General features: G+C 57.6%; 1 protein-coding gene across 4 annotated transcripts in view; it reads right to left on the bottom strand.

Annotated features, from left to right (window-relative positions):
* Window positions 1-19,768, bottom strand: part of ARHGEF10L (Rho guanine nucleotide exchange factor 10 like) — a 134,842-nt gene that overhangs the window by 19,363 nt on the left and 95,711 nt on the right. For all 4 annotated transcript variants that reach the window (XM_080655899.1, XM_080655901.1, XM_080655900.1 and 1 more), the window contains 5 exons: window positions 17,583-17,704; window positions 15,115-15,201; window positions 13,744-13,976; window positions 12,993-13,147; window positions 6,885-7,033 (listed from right to left, as the gene is read on the bottom strand). In XM_080655899.1, the coding sequence (XP_080512025.1) occupies window positions 6,885-7,033; window positions 12,993-13,147; window positions 13,744-13,976; window positions 15,115-15,201; window positions 17,583-17,704 (746 nt within the window). The remainder of the gene's footprint in view (window positions 1-6,884; window positions 7,034-12,992; window positions 13,148-13,743; window positions 13,977-15,114; window positions 15,202-17,582; window positions 17,705-19,768) is intronic.

Below are 19,768 nucleotides of genomic sequence, written 5' to 3'. Positions count from 1 at the left end.
TGACACTCACTGTGGCCTGAGATTATCTTGTCATCTGTTTCCTACTCAGGACAGGCAGCGAGGCCAGGGGCTCAGAGCCAGACTGTCAGGTTCAAGTCCAGCTCCACCACTTCCTGCCTCAGTTTCCTCAACTTTCAAATGGGGGTGATAAGATAACAACTGCAAAGGGCTTCTGTAAGGATTACAGGAGTTGCCACTTGCCAAGTGCTTGGAATAGCCTCTGAGAGGAGTGAGTTTCAATAAGGGTTATCTCACTGGGGGTGGGGGTGGTCTCTGCCAAGCCGTGACCCCCACCACCACACCCACCCCAGAGGGGCAGGTCCATGAGGACAGGGGCCACCGCTGGAGCCCAGTTCCCGGTACAGGGACCGAAAGTGCTGGCAGTGCCTACCCCTGGGCCGGGGGCTGAAAGAGCCAGGGCCTGGACGAGGAAGGGAAGAGGCAGCCTGGACAGTTCTGAAGCAGGGTTGGATGTGATGGGAGCTTTGATCTGGAAAGATCCCCAGCCGCCAGGCCTCAGAACTTAATTCCAGATGTCTGGCTATGGCTGCTCTGCGCTCTGTTTGCTTCCCAGCTCCAAGAGCAGACCGAGTTGCATCTGTAGACCCTGCCTGGGCCCTTTGCCTCTGGTCATCAGAGCACTGCTTACAGTCTGTGCTCTACCTATACCAAGTTTAGTCTGGGAGTAGGTTCTGTCATTATCCCATTTTACAGGTGGGGAAACTGAGGCAATCAGTGGTCAAGCCAGGGCTGAAGCTAGCCAGCCCAGCTCCCGAGCCCACAATGACCACCATCCGAGCTGAGCTCGGATCAGGCGGCTGAGGAAGCCAGGAATGCCTCTCCAGGAGGGTCCCGCCAGGCAGACCCTCCCCCAGCCCAGCAGCGGGGCCTGAGCTGGCAGCACCTAAGGGCTTGAGTGAGCACCAAGCACCAGACGGCTAAACCTCTGCCTGTGTGGCCTCACTGGATGGTGGCTACACCCGCAGCCCGGCTCTGGCCCGCAATCTCAGCCTCCACTGTACGTATGAGGGCCCAGCACAGGGCCCGGCACCCAGTGGGTCTGTCCCTGGCCCTGTGTGTCCCCGCCCAGTTCCAGGGGGCTGGGTAGCTGCTCCCTTGGTGTGTGTCTTCTCTGACCCCTGCAGCAGCGCTCGGAGGGAGTGTGACCATGCAGAGGCGGGAGGACATGGAGGAGCCATGTGGAGGGAAGAACAGACAAACCCTGACAGCCAGGGGGCCAAGAAGGAAGAGGACTGACACCTGCTGCCATCGTCTGCCCCGCACTCACCTCCAGCCGCCGCCCCCCCATCCCTACCCACCCCACCCCCGGCCATTCTCTGCACAATGTCCGCTCCTATCGGCCTTCCCCTGCTGTCTCCCTTTTCTCCTCTGTGGCTTCACAGAACTTGTTCCTGAGCCAACAGCTTCAAACCACGTTTTTTTTCCAACCACGAAATCCTTTCATCAACATAAATCTTCCGGGACTGGGGGCTGGGGTACCTAATATTGGATATAAGACCTGAGCTCTTCCGGATGAGGAGAGAAGGGGCCTGGGGCCTGCACTTAGCCACCCCCAGCCCCTCAAGACGTGCCCTGAGACACCCAGGCTCAGGAGCAGAGTCGACAACCACAGTCCTGAGCCCCCAGGACCCCCAAATCCACCCCCACACCCTGTCCTTCACAAGCACCCTGAAAGGAAGTTCTTCTGAACATCTAACCTCAATTCTTCATGCTGCTGGAAGCCACTCACCCTCCTGGAACTTGTTACTGTCGGAGCCTCTAGGGAAGTCTCCGCAACCTTTAGAAAAATCGATTTCTCAAGTCTCACCTGCCAACTTGTAATTCGGAAAAAAAAAAAAAAAAGAACAGGATGACAGCAATAACAACGAGACACACACACCAAAAAAGAAAGACAATTAAGGCAGAACTGCTGAACTGGATGACTCCCTGGAGGGAGGTGACCCTGACCCGAAGGCTCTGACGGCCCGAAGGCGGGGCCAGCACCAAGGACTTAGTGGATCTTTCCGCCCTCACGTCAATTTGCATACCATTACCCAAGAAGCCTTGCGCCTGGATTTCGCTTTTGCAAATTCCCACCCGTTTCGTGTCATAAATAAGATAGGAGACAGAAAACTAATACAGCCCAGTGATGCATTATTCATGCTGCACCTCACTGTTATGATAGATTTACAACAGCTAATACATGCAAACTAAGTTTGGGCAGTAAACGTGAAAATTAAGGGTGGGGAAGGCGTGTACCTGGGGGTGGGCAGGGGGAAGTCTGAGGGCCATTAGTGCCCCGGAACCCAGAGGAGTTTCTCATCTGATGTGCTCGGTGACAGCAGGCACCACTGCCCGCGAGCCAATGGGAGGCATGTGTTCCGCCAGCCCGGAAACCGGTTAAAATCAACTGCTCTGCTCACATCTCCCTTCCACACTTAGCGGACCTCCCCTCCCCCAGACAGAGCCCATTTCCCTAAGGTAAAAGCCCTCTGTCCTTCACAGCCCCTCAATGAGCACCTACTATGCGCCAGGCATGTCCTGCAGAGGGAGGGGGAGCGGGCGTATGTGAAGGAGGGGTGGTGGTCTGCACAGGCTTCTCCAAGGATGGGGAACCGGGTCTTATGGGAGAGGGTTGCCCCTATTAACCCTCACAACAACCCTGTGGGCGGGAGCCAGGCCTGGTCCCCAAACACGGGCACAACTTGCCTGTGTTCTGGCCCTTCCCAGGCAGGACCAGGAGCCGCGAGGAGGCTCTGGGAAAGGGACTGACACGGAAGCCTCTCAAGGCTGGCAGGTCAGAGGAGAGACCTCTGGATGACCCGGCTGTCTCACCCACATATGTCCCACCTGCCCTGGAGCTGGCCCCACCCTCCTGGGCACAACACCCTCCGACCAGCCCTTTACCAAATTCCTTCCGCCGTCTCCAGGTGTGGCCTCTCTGTCCCGCTCCCGGGAAGGCACACTTCCTCCCAGGACACTTCTCCCACTGCAATTTCTGGGGCGCCCTGAGCCTCCCAGAAAGAATGGTCACAGAGTCACTGCACACCCCCACCAGCCCCCAGGGGGCCTGCCCACACAGGAAGGGCATCCCCACCTTCTCCCACCATCACTGGCAGAGAGGTGGGGCGGGGCCCAGCCCTGGGACACAGCAAACCAGACAGGCCAGGCCCTGTGCTCTTCCGCGTACAGCCCAGCGAGGGCCGACGGACCCTGGTCAGGAGGTAATTTCAGACCATGGTCAATGCTCTGATGACAGTAAAGGCAGGAACTGTGTCAAGACTGTGACGGGCAGAGGAGACTCGGATGGAGCCATGAGGGCAGGTCCCACCCAGGAGGGGGCGGCTGAGCTGAGACGGGCGTGAGGAGGAGGAGCTGCCCAGGGAAGCTGTGGGAATGGTGTTCCAGGTAGGGGAACAGCACAGGCAAAGGCCTGGTGGTGGGAAGGAGCTTGATATGTTCAGAGACCAACAAGGGGTCAGCGTGGCTGGGGCGCGGGGGCCACCGACTACAGGTGAAAGGCCCGCCTTCTGGCCCACCTCCCCATCTGCAACATGGGCCCAGCTGGTCTCTGCAGCGACATGAGGCTCCAATCACATAGAACCCAGCCCCGTCTCCACCACCCATCCCTGCCGCCACTGCCACCTCCTATGAGCAGGGGTGACGGAGTCCCCAGCCCGCGCCGTGTCAGGGAGCAAGCCTTGTCCGGTGCCCAGATCGCCCCCCATCACAGAGCACACCCCACACACCACAGGCCTCCTCTCCGCCTGTCCCCAATAAGTTGTTTTTTTTTTTTTAATTAAGATGCAACAATCATCCCACCGCTGGTTTTCCCCTGCAGCGATCGGTTAAAATGAACTCCAGACAACTGGATTAGACTTTGAAGGTGGCCGCCGGTGGAGATAATGAACACGGAGGATGCGGTGTTGACACAGGCCCTGGCAAGCTGCATTACTATTTAACAGCCTCGCTGCTGCCTCCACTGGGATCAAGGAGCGGAACAAGCAGCAAACGCAGAGACAGACGGCGGGCGCTGCTCCCCGGGAGACAGGCTCGGCAAGGTCAGGGGCAGCCAGCGGGGGCCGAGTGGGCCTAACGGAGACAGCCCGGGCGGCCCGTCTGGGAGGCCTCCCGGGGAGCCGTCCACACCACCCGGGGCCCACACACACCGGGTTGTCTTTGGCTTGGCCTTGGCTCACGGGGGTCTAGAGCATCCTCCCGCCTCCTCTCTTCCTTCGCCCCTCAGAGCCCAGCCTCCTCAGGGATCCCGCCCTCCAAGAACCTTCCCTGCTCCCGTCCCTCCTCTGGCTGCGTCTGGCACCCACCTCCCCTGGGTTCCCAATGGGCCTCCTACTGGCTGACTCTGAGCTCCCAGGGAGCTGACACCGGGTCTTCCTCGTGTCCATCTGTCCAGCACCCTCCATGAGGGCCTGGAAGGCAGGACACCACCTGCCCGTCCTCCACGACCCTTCCCGGTGCACCTGCCATGTGAGCTACGTGAGCAATCCTGGGCCCCGAAGACGTGTTGGTGGAAAAAGCAGGTGTGTAAACAAATGAGAGTTCCCAAGAGGTCACGTATGGTGGGACAGAAACTTCAGGGGACAGTGCAGCCCAAAGGAGATGGAGCCTTTAGCCTTCCAGGGCGGCCGGCACAAAGGGTAAGAGCAGACTCAGGTGTGGGGGGCCTGCGCTCAGATCCCAACTCAGCCTCCCTCTAGCTGTGTGACCTTGGGCAAGCCACTTAACCTCTCTGTGCCTCTGTTTCCTCATCTGTAACATGGGAGTAATAAGAGTACTAAGCTCGGTGATTTGGTGATGAAATAAGTTAATTCATGCAAAGTATTGAAACCCATAAATGGTCCACAGTAAGTACTCAGTATGTGTTGGTTGCTATTACCTCCTGGGGATGAGGGAAACCCGGGAGAACTCCTTAGAGTGAACATACTCCCTAGATGAACCCCTATGCTTTGGAATGTGGGCCAGAGCCACAGCCTTGGTCAACAATACACTCCTCCGGGCTTGGAGCCCTGAGCAGCATTAAGTATCTCAAATCCCCAGAGCGGGTTTTCTGGAGCCTGGAGGGGGTGGGGGGGGGGGGGGCAGGGGCTTGGCTGGTAAGCGGTGACCTTCCTCTGAAGTGAGGCATTTGGCTGCAAAGCTCACACAAGGGCCCTTTCCTTCCTGCAGGTGCTGAGCCCTCGGCACCCGCGCGAGGCCACAGCAGCCTAGACAGCAGCGCCATCTCCAGCCCCCTCCTCTGAGCCTGGCTGGCCGTGCGAGGCACCAGGACGAGATGAGATGAACATGGAGGCCAACGTGGAGCAGCCATGCAGGTGGGGAGGCCATTAGCAGCCCCAGACCAAGCTGATTCCGAGCCGGGGCGCGAGGGCGGGAGGATCCCTCTCTATGGCAAGCAGCAGCGGAGCGCAGCTGTATTAAACATGCATGGCCATCACCTCGTTACTGTGCCTGAGGATCGTGTGTGCTGAAGGCGAGCTGCCCACACAAACTTTGCAATTTCCCTGGCTGCAGACCAGGCACGTACTCCCGCTGGCCCCGCTGGGAAGCCTCCCTCCCCACCCTCTCCTCCATCCGCCTCCCCCACCCAGCGCTTTCTGACACCCTCCAAGGTGTGCAAAGCAGGTGAAAGGCCATATTGATCCCTTTCTAAGAGTAGCTGACCCAGAGCTAATCTTAAATCACCCCAGCCTCGAGCTGCAGCCTGGGGGCCGCCTGGCGACAGGGACAGCAGAGCCAGAGCTGAGGTGCAGGGCCTGGGCAGGATGGCACCATGGCTAGTGAGGGACAGAATCGGACGAGAGGTGGGCAGGGCCCGGCCCAGGCCCCTGTGCTTCCCTTGGTCCATCTGTCTCCCGCGCCTAGGCAGCTGTCAGCAGGAGGAAGCATTCCTGGCAGTGAAGGGAGAGGATGGCGGACGCGCAATGCAATACGGACACACGCCCACCAACACGGACTCTCAGGAAGCAGCGTGCTTTTCCACATAAGCCACGGAATGTGGCGACGAGGATTTCAGTTAGGCAAACAAGTACAGTGATAACTAGTGTTCATCGGACACTTACTTTGTGTCAGGCACTGTGGGAAGCAGTCCTTCTACATAAACATTCTCACTCCTCACGTAGCTCTACACCATCATCCCATTTTACAGATGAAGTGACTGAGGCCCAGGAAGGCTTGGTGCCTTGTCCAAGGGCTGGCACATTGGCAGGGCAGAGCCAGGGTCCCATCTGAAGCAGTTTCTGGCAAACCACACCCCTCAATGGAGGGATGCCCCGCAGACCCGCGGGGGGCACAGCCAGGACAGGGATGGGTGCCTCCCACTTCCACCCCCTCCAAAAAGCCGTGGGGCCCTGGGAGGGGCCGAGTGGCGCCCAGCTTTCCCCAGATCCTCAGGCCCTGCTGCCCATACCCCTCCCCAACAATCCACAGCCACCTTCTCTGCTCCCTCAGGCCTGTGGCTTCCAGGTCCGCCGGACCCTTCCTTGGGAGATCCTTCCAGAAACACCTCTCAGTTCCCATTCTGCCTCCGGCCTCCAGATGGCTGTGCCCACACTGGCCGTCCCCTCAGCACAGCTGGGTCCCGGGCACCAGAGCGACAACAGGCACCTCCACTGGCAGCAAGAGCCACAACTCAGGATGCAGATCACGGCCCAGTGTCATCGGGACCCTTCCCCTCACGGCAGCCCTGGGGATGTGTGTGGGGGCAGAGGGCAGGGCCCAGCAGGGATTGTGGGTCCCCCCTGCTTCCCGACAAACTGATCCCTGAGACACAGATAGGAGCTGAGAACCGTGCCAGCGAGAAGGTCAGAAGGGTCAGCAAGGGTGTGCCCAGCTGATGGCCCCGAGCCATGAGGAAAGGCCAGTACCTGAGTCTGCAAGCTGGTGGCGTCCAGGACCGTGACCCGAGGCCCACAGCTGGCCCACACGGCGTCCTCCAGGCTCAGCAGGGTGCGGATGGGCCCTGGTCCCACTGTCAGACACACGGGAGGGCTCTCCAGGTCCCAGGGCACATCTCCTGGGAGGAGAAGAAGATGCAGGTCAAGGCCCAGAGCTCCTCAGCCCGGGGGAGCCACAGCCTGCAGCGGGGGCCCAGCCTGGATCCACAAACCCTCTCACCCGGTTCTGTGGGGGAGGGTGGCTGTTCCCATCTGCCTGCATTTATGGCCCATCTCGTGGGGGCTGGACTCCCCCCTCCTCTTCCTCTCTTTCCCTCTCTCTCCTTTTCATTCATCCCACACACACCTGCCTTCTCGCTGATCTGCTCGCCTACCATAAGGCACTCTACCACCTTTACCAAATCTCTCATGACCTTTCTCCTCCAGGGATGCCATGGCCCCAGGTGTGGAAGGAGGAAGTCCCGAGAAGAAATCAGTGCCCAGCCCGCCACCCCTGCAGATGGGACTAACCAAGGGAGCTTGCCTGGCCCTGAACAAGGCTCCGCCTGCCCACCCAGGGATGCGTGCTCACCCAAGAACAGGCCAAGAATTTTCCCTGGCATGCAAGCCGTGCTGGCTAAGCTGGGTTTTTCTCTTAAGTCACACAGAACCCCAGTGGCTGTCCTGTCTTGTCAGGATGCGGGTGGGAAAGAGGGGAGGAAGGGGGGCACACCCTGGAAAGACAGACAGCAGTAGCTGGGCCTGGGAGGCAGGACGGAGCCTGCTGCTGGCTTGCCAGTGTTCAGGCACCCCACATTCCCTCCATGGGACCCTGCAAGCAGCCCCATCATAGACCCTCCCTCCGAGCCAGCTGCTGGTGACAGGATGGGGCACAGCTGTCGGTAGAGCTGGAGGGGCCACCAGGGTAGGTGGTGAGAGCCACTGTCTGCAGTGTGGCAGGAAGAGCCCTTGGAGAAGAGACTACCACACCCCAGGCTTTACACCACCTGGAAAGCAGGCTTGCCTCTCTCCCTTCTGTCCCACTTAAACCTGTCGGACTCCCAGATCACCTGAGAGCTGGGGAATAGGGACCCCTCCCCCCGGGGTAGTGTGTTGCCGTGAGGGCTGGGAAGGTCAGAGTTCTGTCCCTCAGGTGCAGATGGGAGAACTGAGTCCCAGCAAGGGCAGCCTCTGGCTCAGGGTCCCTTCGTGGGGACTCCTGTCCCAGGTCCTTTTGATATGACAATACAGGTATTAAACTCTGTCACAGTTTAATACCTGTATTGTCATATCACAACACACTACCAGGTCTTTCCAGCCCCTGCATGTGAGCACATGGGAAGCAGGCAGGGCCAGAATCCTGGCTGTGGCCTCTGAACTTCTGCATGAACTAGGACAGGTGACTTCACCTCTCTGAGCCTCAGTTTCCTCATCTGTAAAATGGGCATGATGACCACGCCTACGCCTCGCCGATACTGCAGGACTAAATAGAACGTGCAGAGCATTTAGCTCAGGGTTGGCACACAGCAAGGAGCAACAACAGCTGTTGCTCCATGCCGTTACATATCTGCACACCAGGCACTGTTTTCATGAATTGTTTCCCTAACTCCCAGCCTGTGCATTCTATTTTCATCCCTGCTTTACAACTGAGGAAGCGGAGACACAGAGTTTAAATAGCCAGCCCGGATCACACAGCTCGAGAGTGCCGGGTGCTCATTAGCCCGTACTGTTTGGTGTCATTTGCCACAACGTAACAGTCTGTGGAAACAGGTGTTGACTCCACTTGACTAATGTGACAATGAGACCAGGGAGCTGAGAACTTGCCCGAAGCCACCCAAGAGGTGACAGACCAAGCAGGACTGAAACTCAGCTGACTCTGACCTCCCCTCTACCCCCCGCTGCCTTCTCAGGTTCCAAGGGCACTGGGGCACTGGGGCTGTACCTGGGGTCAAGGAGGAGCAAGTGACCACAGGCAGCCAGGCACACTGAGCCCCACCAGAACACCAGAGCCACAAAATGCAAGGCTTTGAGCGCCCCCCAGTGGCCACAGGTAAGTAGTGCTTATAGCCAGAAGCTGGAGCTCCCTCCACTGCGACCTCCTTCCCAGTAAGCAGCTGAGAATACTGGGACCACACCCCGAAAACTAGGAAATGGGGCTCTGCTCGGTGGGCACCAAACCCTTGCAACCTCTAGCCTGCAAGGGACAGCGTGGCCGGGGCTGCCTGAGGTCGGAGCCAGGGCCTGCTACCCCTGAGGGTCACAGGGGCACTGACCATACCTCCACTTGCTGGGCTTCTGCAGGAACCTCTAAGATGTCCTGACTCAGGACAGATGGTAAACTGTGACAGAGTTTATACCTGTATTGTCATATCAAAAGGATCCGGGATAGGAGTCCCCACAGAGGGACCCTGAGCCAGAGGCCGACCTTGCTGGGACTCAGCTCTCCCATCTGCACCCGAAGGACAGAACTCTGACCTTCCCAGCCCTCACGGCTCTAAGATTTTAAATGCAATCATTGTGAGCTCTGTGCAGGGCAAGCCCCCTAGAGCCTGCAGTGGAGGGGGTTGGGGGAGTAGGGGATCCACCCTTGCCCTCCAGGCTTTAGGTGCACACATACATGTTACAGAACCCACATGTGTACTCACACACACACACACACACACACACACACACACACACCCTGCGTGACAGCCCATTCGTCTGGGCCCCTCACCAGCTCTCATGCTGCTAGGCGAAGGGGGATGAAGGCCCTTGGAGGTCCAGATCCAGCTGGAGCCGAAGGCAGGACACTGAGTAAAAGTTACTGAGACTGAGGGGGGCCCCAAGGGTAGCCCGCGCCTGGTCAGTACTGAGGGCGGTGACAATCAGGGGTCCTCAAACTACAGCCCACGGGCCACATGCGGCCCGCCAAGGACATTTATCCGGCCCGCCGGGTGCCGCTGCCTGTCCTGCTTAGCAGCCAACTCATCCCGGGCCCACAGTGCACATAGGAATTTGTTCATAGTTGTTTTTTTTAAACTATAGTCCGGCCCCCCAACGGTCTGAGGGACAGTGAACTGGCCCCCTGTTTAAAAAGTTTGAGGACCCCTGATTTAGATGGAGGTAACAAGCACCAGGCTACGCTCCAGGCTCCAACCAGGGCACTTGTGTGGCTGATCCCACCTGGCCTTCACAGCCAGCCTGTGCGTGGGGCAGTCTTCGTCCCCATTCTACAGGGGAGGAAACTAAGGCCCCAAGAGGCCAAGTCACAGGTCGTCTCACAGCTGGGTCTTGACCCCAGGCAGCCTAACTCCCCAGCCCGTCCCCTCGCCCCTCCTGCAGGAGGTGGCCCTGGCCCACATTCCCAGCATCTAACCAGGGACTTTCCCACACCTGCCCCAGGCCTGGGCATGCTCCTGGGCCTGCTCAGAGATGGGGCAGACAGACGGGATCCGGGTAGCTCTGCTCAAACACGGGACTGGGCGGGACAGTGGCCGTCTGGCTCCTCTCTGAGTCCTGGGTCCTGCTCAGGGCCTGGCACCTCAGAGCACTGAATACATATTTTCTGAGTGCGTGAAGAAATGAACAGGTGAATGAATGACTTCCATGGCCACACTGCTCTGGACCTGTTTCCCCATCTGTCAGCTGGAGGTTGAACTCTGAGGCCCCTCCGGCTCTGACAGTCCAGTCAGTGAACTGGGTTCCTCAGTCCCTTCTCAGCTGCTGGCCCCACAGGTCCTCCAGGACTCGGCCAAATCCCAGGCTAATATTTCTGGTCCTGTCCTCTTGCAAGGAGACAAAGCGTGGGCCAGGAATGCCACTTTTATCCATTCGTGGTCTCAGCCAAACCCAGGCAGGACAGTAACCTCTCATCCTATACCAGCTGGAAGCCCAGGATAAGGGTCTGGATCATTCACAACCCTTGACCCTCCAAGCCACCAGGGGGCGCCAGAGGTGGGTTCTGCAGGCACAGGGCTCCAGCTCTGTGCTCAGGCTTGGGCTGGGATGGAGTAGGGGTGTCTGAGGGGTATCCAAGGTCTTGGTGAGTCTGGAGGAGGTCGCACAGCTCAGTCATGGATGAGATGATGGTCCCAGTCCCAGCCACAGGCAGCCCAGGTGAGAGGTGACAGGTAAGTGTAAGCTCCCTGCTTGTTCACGGAACTAATTCTGTCTCCCTCTACAAACCCTGCGAGGTCAGGGAACACATCTGCTTTGCTGGCCGCCGTGTCCATGGTGCATAGTAGGTGCTCAGTAAGTATCTGGTGCATAAATGTTTGCAAGGGGGAAAGGTACCTCAACCTTCTCCTCCAGGCCAGGCGGCTGCCAGCTCTGCTCCGAGAAGCCAAGGCCCCCTGTGTCTGGGGAAGGCTCGAGGCCCAGACGGAGGACATTTGGGTTCAGGTCTCAGCTCACCCCTGAGACTCTGGGAAGTGAGGGGGTAGAGTTCAATGGTGCTCAATGGCCCTTCTGGCTCTGACAAATGACCAGTCCCAACCCCAGGCTAAGGCCAGTGGTTAGATCCAAAACCCCCTATGGGTTGAATTGTGTTCCCAAAATTTCATGCGAAGTTCTAACTCCCAGGACCTCAGCCTGCGACCTTATTTGGAGATGGGGCTGTTTGCAGATATAATTAGTTAAAAATGCGGTCACCCTGGAGGAGGGTGGGCCCTGATCCAAGGTGACGGGTGTTACTATAAAAGAGCGAAAACATGGACACAGACACGCACTCAGGAGAGCATCGTGCGGAGAAGGGAGGCGAGCTGCCACAGCGGGGGTCGGACCTGGGACAGCTCCTTCTTTGGCATCTTCCTAGGCAGCGCGGCCCTGGCAACACCCTGAGCCTGGACTTCTCAACTCCAGAACCACGAGTCAGCGAGTTTACAGGGTTTAAACCCCTCAGTTTGTGGGGTATATGAGCAAACTCATACGCTACCCCCTTCCCTCCTCCCAACCTGGGCGTCCAAACTGATGGGTCAGGAACCAGGAAGGGAAGAGCCAAAGGCAACCCAAACTGGGACCAGGGGTCCAGGGTGGGACCAGCGTGGCTCACGTATTCGGCGGGGCCGCAGGGTGGAGCCCCTCCAGAACCCCTAGTCTACTCCCCGAAGATCTGTGCCCATATTTGCATTCACAGGCACGCTCTGATGGTAAGAAGAATTTTTCCCTCCCTCTTCCCCCTTTAATTAAAAACTATAAATGCCTTATCAAAAGCTAATTAAAAATACCAACACAGTGCCAAGTGGCAAAAAAAAAAAAAAATAGCTCAGTACAAATATCCGTTTATAACCCTGCAACAGGCTGTGATGACGCAGCAATTAGAGGCTCACGGGAGGGAGCGGAAGGGGGGGCTGGGCGGCCACGGGACCCATCAGCCCTCTCGGGGGCACGGGGTGGGGGGCAGCTACCCTCTCTCCACCCCCAACCCACGGCTCTTGTCATCATCCAGCTAGGAGCTGAACAAGCCACAGGGACCGGGGACCACAGCACCATGTGGCTGTGCACCAGCGCATCCCTTCCCAGTCTCAGCACTGGGTCTGTACAGAGGAGGCAATTCTCAAGGGCTGTGGAGACAATTAAGATAATGGCAAACATCAAGCACTTCACCGTGTTTCTGGAACAGAGCCGCTCACAGTTAGCCCTGCCCTCCAACGTCATAATCGCTGCCGTCAACGGCTCGATGGAATCACAGAGACTCAAATGCTGGCCTCCACTGGCACCCCTGTGCCAGGCCCTGTGCTTTGCCTTCACTGGGTTGTTTGCTCTGCCAGTACCCATAAGTAGTGGGTTTTGCCATTATTGCCATTTTAGAGACGAGGGGACAGGTGTGAGGAGGAGAAGCGGCTCACCGATGGACACAGCTGGCATCAGGGCAGAGCCTGGCCCAGAAGCCACGTCTGTGCGAGCCCAGAATCTCTGCTCTTATCCACTAGAGTCTCCCTCCAATAGGCGGAGCTCCCTGTGCAGTAGTGAGCACCCCGTTCCTGTGGGGACCCCGATGGGGATCAGGGATCTCCAATCCCCCCACCTCTGAGATGGCCTGGTTCGTTTCTGAGCTGCCACCTTGGCCTGCCTCCCACAACCATCTGGCACAGGGTCTGGTTCCCAGCCCCACATCCTTACCGCTGGTCCGAGGGTAGGCGGCGAGGGTCCCGTCCTGCAGGCCGGCAAACAGGTGAAAGGGGCTGTGTCGCAGGCAGAGCACGGGCTGCAGGCCTGGGCTCCTGCAGGTCGCCAGGCACTGGGTGCCCGTGTCCACGCTGCTGTAGACCAGGATGCTGTGGGGAGAGGCCCAACTGACTCACTCAGCCCCCCATATGCCCTCCAGGGCCCCCGCTGCGGGACCAGGCCTTCGTTCCACCAAAGGGGAGCTCAGACTTCCCACGGGTGGCCTTTTGAGGATGGTGTCCTCCCCGGCCTCTGTCTTGTGGAAGACTCGGCGGGGGTGGGGGGGCTCCAGAAGCAGCACAACAAAGGTGCTGATCCCTGGCCGTTTTGCTCAGTGGTTAGAACATTGGCCCTCGGACCGAAGGGTCCGGGTTTGATTCCCAGTCAAGGGCATGTACCTGGGTTGCAGGTCTGATCCTAGCCCAGGTCAGGGTGTGTGCAGGAGGCAACTGATCGATATGTCTCTCTCACATCCATGTTTCTCTCTTCTCTCCCTCCTCCCTCCCTTCCACTCTCTCTAAAAATCAATGGGAAGAAAGTATACTCATGTGAGGATTCACAAGGTGCTGACCTGAGTTTTCAGGGTCACGTAGACCTGAGGGTGAATCCAACCAAGCCACCTCTACCTGATGGACCCCAAAACAGCCTCCACGCACCGCCCAGTCCTGCCTGGCTGTTCTCAGGCCCTCCTCCCCGGGCCCCTCACCTGCCATCCTGGAGCCCCAGGCAGATGGTCGGATGCACGGCAGCGGAGGGGTCAGCAGCCGTGTGGCTCTCGTCTTTGTCTCCATCTCCACTCTCCCCCTCCTCTGGCTCAGGAATGTACTCCATGCAGAGCACAGGGGCCGCCAGCGGGAAGGACTTGACCGTGCGGGGTGAGGGCCGGTTCAGGGAAAAGATCTCGACCTGGCCTCCTGCGCCCTCCTGACCACCCCCAACCTGGGGCAGAGACCCAAAGAAGCTGTCAGGAAGAACCACGAGAGCAGAGGCGGAGCTTAGCTCCTACCCTCCGAGACCTGTTCCAAACTTCTACTTGCCACTAAGAACTGAGAGGAGCGTCCCCCGCCTGCCCACATGCATCCTGCTGTCACTGAAGGTCACTTGTCCCCAGCTCCAAGGCAGCAAGTTAGACTCAGGGCGCAAAGGAAACCAGCTAAGGAGCTAAGGTGGACTAGATACCCAGTCAGCTTTCTATCTCCTTGTCTTTAGGCTAAATTTCAACCAACAAAGAGTGAGCATACACTCTGCCCCTTTAAAATGTCCTATCTGCCTGTTCTCTGTTTTACTTTAGTGTCTCGCACATGGTATACCAGTATACTTGCTGAGTGGATAGAGGGATGGATGGATGGATGGATGGGTGGATGGATGGATGGATGGATGGATGGATAATGGATGGATGGATAAATAAGTGGATGGATAGATGGATGGAAGGATGGATGGATGGATGAATGGATGGATGGATGGGTGGGTGGGTGGATGGATAGATGGATGGATGGATGGATGGATGGATGGAGACATGGATGGAGACATGGATGAATGGATGGATGGATGGGTGGGTGGGTGGATGGATGGACAGAAACACCATGTGCTAGAGAAACAGTGAAGAACAAATGAGCCTCAGAGGAGTGTCTCTGGGAGGCACAATCTGCACTATAAGAAGCATGGGGAGGTCACCTATTTGAATCCAGGGAAGCTTTGTCAGGAGTCCCGAGAGCAGAAAACTGGACTGGGATCTGAGAGAGATGGGCAGTACGCAGCCCTGCTTCCTGACCCCGGTGAAGACCTGCCACCCAGGCACACGGCACAGCTCCCGCTCATTTCCTACACGGCCGATGGCCTGTGCAGGAGTCATGCTCACTTATTTGTCCCCTGTTTTCTATTGTCCCTGGTGAGGTGGCCGGCACCTGCCATCTCCAAGCGCAGTGCCTGGGACGGGGTCCTAGGAAGACCTTGCTGGGTAAAGTGCACAAAATGGGCCAGCAGGCAGGTGGCTTTCTCCAGCACCCCCTCCCAGGTGCTCCTCTCCCTGTTCCTATCCTAAGGCCAGAACTCCTGGCTGCAGACAGGGGGTACTCACCCAGAGGTAGCCCTGTGGAAGGGAGGTGCTGACCGCCGAGAAGCCCAGCAGGGGAGAGCTGACAGGACTGTGGACCAGAGCCCCAAGCTGTGGAGACAGAGGTGACATGTGCAGGGTTAAGTGTTGAGGTGCCTGAGAGGCCAGCGTCTGGCTGTCAAACCTTCGTCTGGCTGTCGAACCTTCGTGTGAACCACCTGCAGGGGTCAGAGGTCGTTAAACCTGCAGATTCTCAAATGAGAATCCCTGAGGATGGCCAGGAGAGTGGGAGGTTTCCAGGATCTCCAGGAAGTTCCTAGGCACCCACATTTGACCATCACTCTCCCAGAACCTCTGGCTGGAAGGGGCCTGGATGATACTCTGGGACCCCCAAGGATTTTTCTAACTGACCAGCTCCCATTTAAGGTTTGTTGAAAACCGCTAACACCCACTCCACTTCCTTTACTTTACAGGTGGGGACAATGAGGACACAGGATGGCCCTAGGCCACAGGGTGAGGGACAGGGCCTGGCCTGTGCCTACCTCCCGCCTCCGCCTTCCTGCACGCCTCCAGAGAAACAATGCAGGGACCCCCAGATCATCAGAACCACTCTGCAGACGAGCCCCCAGGACACAGGGCTGGGTGGCTTGTGTGGGCTGCCGGCAGGGGCTGGGGCTCTGTCTGTAACGGGCTGTCACCAAGAGCCACCAGCGACTTGTTCCTCCTGCAACTTCTTCCCTCAAATCCATGCCAGGTGGGTCTCTGGGGCCTGTTTCCTGAGCTAGATCCTGCCAGTCTGGCCCTCTGGCCAGGACGGCAATGGCAGGAGGTGGCGTGGCCCTTTTAAGGGCGTGGCTTTGCCCCTCTGAGGAATGTGGCCACTGCTGGACCCTTTGCCGGGCAGGTGCTGCCCTCTGCTGGTGCTGAAGGCCCTGGCCAGAACCAGCCCTGCTGGAATATTCCAACAAAATAACCTAATGGCCATAGGTGAGGGGACCAGAGGTCACCTCTCCCGGCCCCTCATTTAGGAGTCAGTAACCTTGAAGTTCGGGGAAGGGGAAGGGAGAGGGGGACATGACTGGCTCCAGGTCACACAGCGTGTCACCAGGGCTGGAATTCAGTTTTGCTCCGGTGCAGGGCCCCTCTTGGTTGAATTCTACCCAGAGACCAAGCCGGAGGCCTCAGCATGCTCACACTCATGGCCCAGCCTCTCCTCCTGACTCACGGGCTGCAGCTTCGCTGCTTTCCCTGGGGCCCCTAGGGCGGGCCTCTGTGTTGCTTTGGCTATTTGGAATATTCTTCCCTGGGCCCTCACTGGGTCGCATCCTTCTTGCCATCCAGGTCACAGTTTGATGCCACCTCCTCCGAGAGGCCCTCTCTGTTGGCACCATCTCCGTATCTAGTATATCTGATTTATTTTCTTTAACACACACATCTCTCTTTTCTATTTCCCTTTGTTTGCCAGAGTTTTTCCTATCCTCTCTCTCTCTCTCTCTAGATTGAACACTATATGCGGATATGTTGCATGTTTTGATCATCACTATGATTCCCAGTGGCCAGGACAGGGCCTAGCACACAGTAGGTGCTCAACAATGATAGGTAGGTTGGACAAATGAATGGATGGATGGATGGATGGATGGATGGATGGATGAACTAATGAATAAACTGACATCTCAAGGCTATGTTCTTTCAGCTACTTAGCACCCCAATCTACAATCCTAGCCACCTAGCTCTTGGGACTTATTTACCTGGGCCTGGGTCCCAAGCTTGCTCTCCCCTCCCCAGAGCTCAGATGACCTCACCTCCCTGAGAGGACGATGGGAAGCAGTTGCTCCAGAAAAAGGACAGATGACCAGAGGAGGTGAAGATCACAGGTGTCGGAATCAGATAGAACGAGGTTATCATTCCCGGACCCATCCTTACCGGCTGTGTCACTTTTAGAAAGTCATCTGTCTGAGCCCCAGGTGGGCCTTCCCTGTGAAATAGATCTAGAAACATCTACTTATCGGGTTCTCATAAGTAGTAAAACAAGACAGTGACGGCAGAGCAGTGGGGAGCACAGTAGGTGCTTGGCAAATGGAAGGCGTGATGGCTACGAAAGGTGTGTCGTCATCCCCTCAGGCCCCGCCCACATCCAAGCCGGCTCCTGCCTGGCTCCAGCCCACAAAGGGTCCAACCCGCAAAGCCTGGCGCAGCCGCTAGGGCATATTCCAGCCTATCCGGGCTGGAGTCAGGCCATGGACGGATGAGATCACTGCTATTTGTTAGCTCAAAACAATGGAATTTTCCGTGCACTTGACCCACAGAGGGCATCTACCCCCACATTGTGGGTGGGACAGCTGACTCCCAGAGCAATAAAAAGGCTCGACCAACTCCATCGGGAAAAAACTGAGGCACTGGGTCTGGAGCCAGGGCCTCTCCTGCTGTGGGCACAGCCTGGGAACGCTGGTGCTCCCGGAGAAGGTGAGCTCAGCGAGAGCTGCCCCTCTCACCTGCAGGCTGAGGCCCCGGGAGGAGAAGGCGGGGATGCAGCAGGCCAGCGTCGGGCACCAGAACGGGGCTTTGCTCTTCTTGTCCTCGTCCGGACATCGCCAGCCTGGCTGGTTCTCCTCTCCTACAGCAAAAGGAAGGAGGTGGGTGAAGCAGGTCGGAGTGCGAGGACCAAGCCGGCTGTGAGCAGTCCTGGGAGCCCACGCAGGCCCCAGCGGCCCGGCCTGCACGGCGGCCTAGACAGAACCCGCCACTCGCTCGCCTCCCTGACCCCCAGTCCAACTCCTGCCAATCTGCGATGAAATCTGGCCCCACTCTGTGGTCATGGCCATGGGTCCCCAGCAAGGAGCCCAGACACCTAAGGTTTGAGTCCCCCACTTGACCGGCCTCTTGCTTAACAACCTTGTACAAATCACCCCAACTCCCTGAGCCTCGATTTCTCCACCTATACAACAGGGACGATGAAAATGCCTTCATCCTGTGGCAGTTGTGAGCATTGAGGGAAATAACACAGGGAAAGGGGCTCAGGAAGCGCTAAGATGCTGGACTCAGTCCAGGCCCGGCTGCCTTGCCCTTAGCTTCTGAGAGCGGAGAGGGTCAAAGACCAGCAGGCGGACAAGGTGATTTTCGATTGTGATGACGATGTAAGTTCGGCTGCTTTTACTCCTGACGGTGATGATGATGGTGCTGTGGAAGACTCTTACTCTGGCTTCCTTTGAAGCCACCCTGAAACCTCCAGGTCCCCCAGTCAAGCTGGGCATAGACACCCCAGGGACCTGTTACAAGTACAGATACCCAGGCCCAAGCCCAGGCCCTCGACTCACATTTGGAGACCTCTGCGCTCAAGATCATCCTCTGTACCAGTGATTCCTTCACATGGGTCAGGGCTCCCTCACATGCTGCCGCCTCCAAGAAGTCCTCCATGACCACCCTGGCTACAGTGGCTCCCTTTTCTCTGGGGGAAAGCCCCTGACTCTAAAGACCCTGTCAGACTTCTCACGTAGCCTTCACCACAATTTCAAATCTCCGTGTCTACTTTCTTGTTTATAATCTGTCTCCATATGTCTCTAGAATGTGCCAGATCTGGGTTATCTCATTCGTCACTGTCTCCCTGGCACTTAGCACGCTGCCTGCACAATTAATGCTCAGCAAACATGGGCTGAAAGAATGAATGAAAGGAGTGAGCAAGTGAGTGGGTGAGCAAACCTCCATTTCTTCCAAAGAGTTCTCCCTGCTAAGGAGCCCATCCTTACGCTCCACATGGCGACACTCCATATGACAACTGCCTTCCCGGGACCTGGACAGCAGGGGCACGGTACAGCTAGGACACCCTACTGTGTGTCCATGCATCAGGCACACACTGAGTGCTATGCGCGTGTCCCCTGGCCTTGTTTTCACACGGACCAAGCACAGTCAGATAATGATTTTCACTTCATGCGTGATGAGATAGACACTCGGGGATTATGCTGACCAGGTCACATGCATGCCTACGTGGCCGAGCCCAGATGGGGACCAAGGACTGTCTGACTCAAAGCCCGGGTTCTTTGCACTAAACAAGGCATTCTTACAGGGGTGGGCAAACTTTTTGACTCGAGGGCCACAATGGGTTCTTAAACTGGACCGGAGGGCCGGAAAAAAAGCATGGATGGAGTGTTTGTGTGAACTAATATAAATTCAAAGTAAAGGAGCGGAGGGGAGAGCAAGAGAACCCTCCGTTCTTTCGGCTCCGCGGGCCGGATAGAACAGCTGAACGGGCCAGATCCGGCCCGCGGGCCGTAGTTTGCCCACGGCTGTACCTAGCCTCCTACCGACTGCCATGAGCATTACTGACCTTTGACGTGGTGACGCTGGACAATGAGGAGGAGGCTCAGCCCCAAAGAGCCAGAGGCGCTGGGACACCCTGAGTGAGAGGGGACACTTAGCACAGTGACGTGGCGCTGAGGGGAGCCGAGAGCTCTGGAGTTGGGAGGAGAGCTCATCGACTGAACTGGCGTGGCACAGCCTTCCCACCCGGCACAGAGCAAGCCCTGGAGAAGTGCCGTCAGGGAGGGGAAACAGGACGTCAATGAAGGCCACCACGTCTGGGTTCCACAAGCTAAGTCCCAGGTCGTCTATGCAGCATGGCGCCTACAGCTGGCAACTCCGTAGGACGTGCTTAAAGATCTGCTCAGAGGACCTTGCATGAATT

This window comes from Plecotus auritus (genome assembly GCF_963455305.1).
Source record: "Plecotus auritus genome assembly, chromosome: 2".
NCBI lineage: Eukaryota > Metazoa > Chordata > Mammalia > Chiroptera > Vespertilionidae > Plecotus > Plecotus auritus.
The sequence above is the reverse complement of the archived record's forward strand: the minus strand, read 5'-3'. Positions and strand labels throughout refer to the sequence as shown.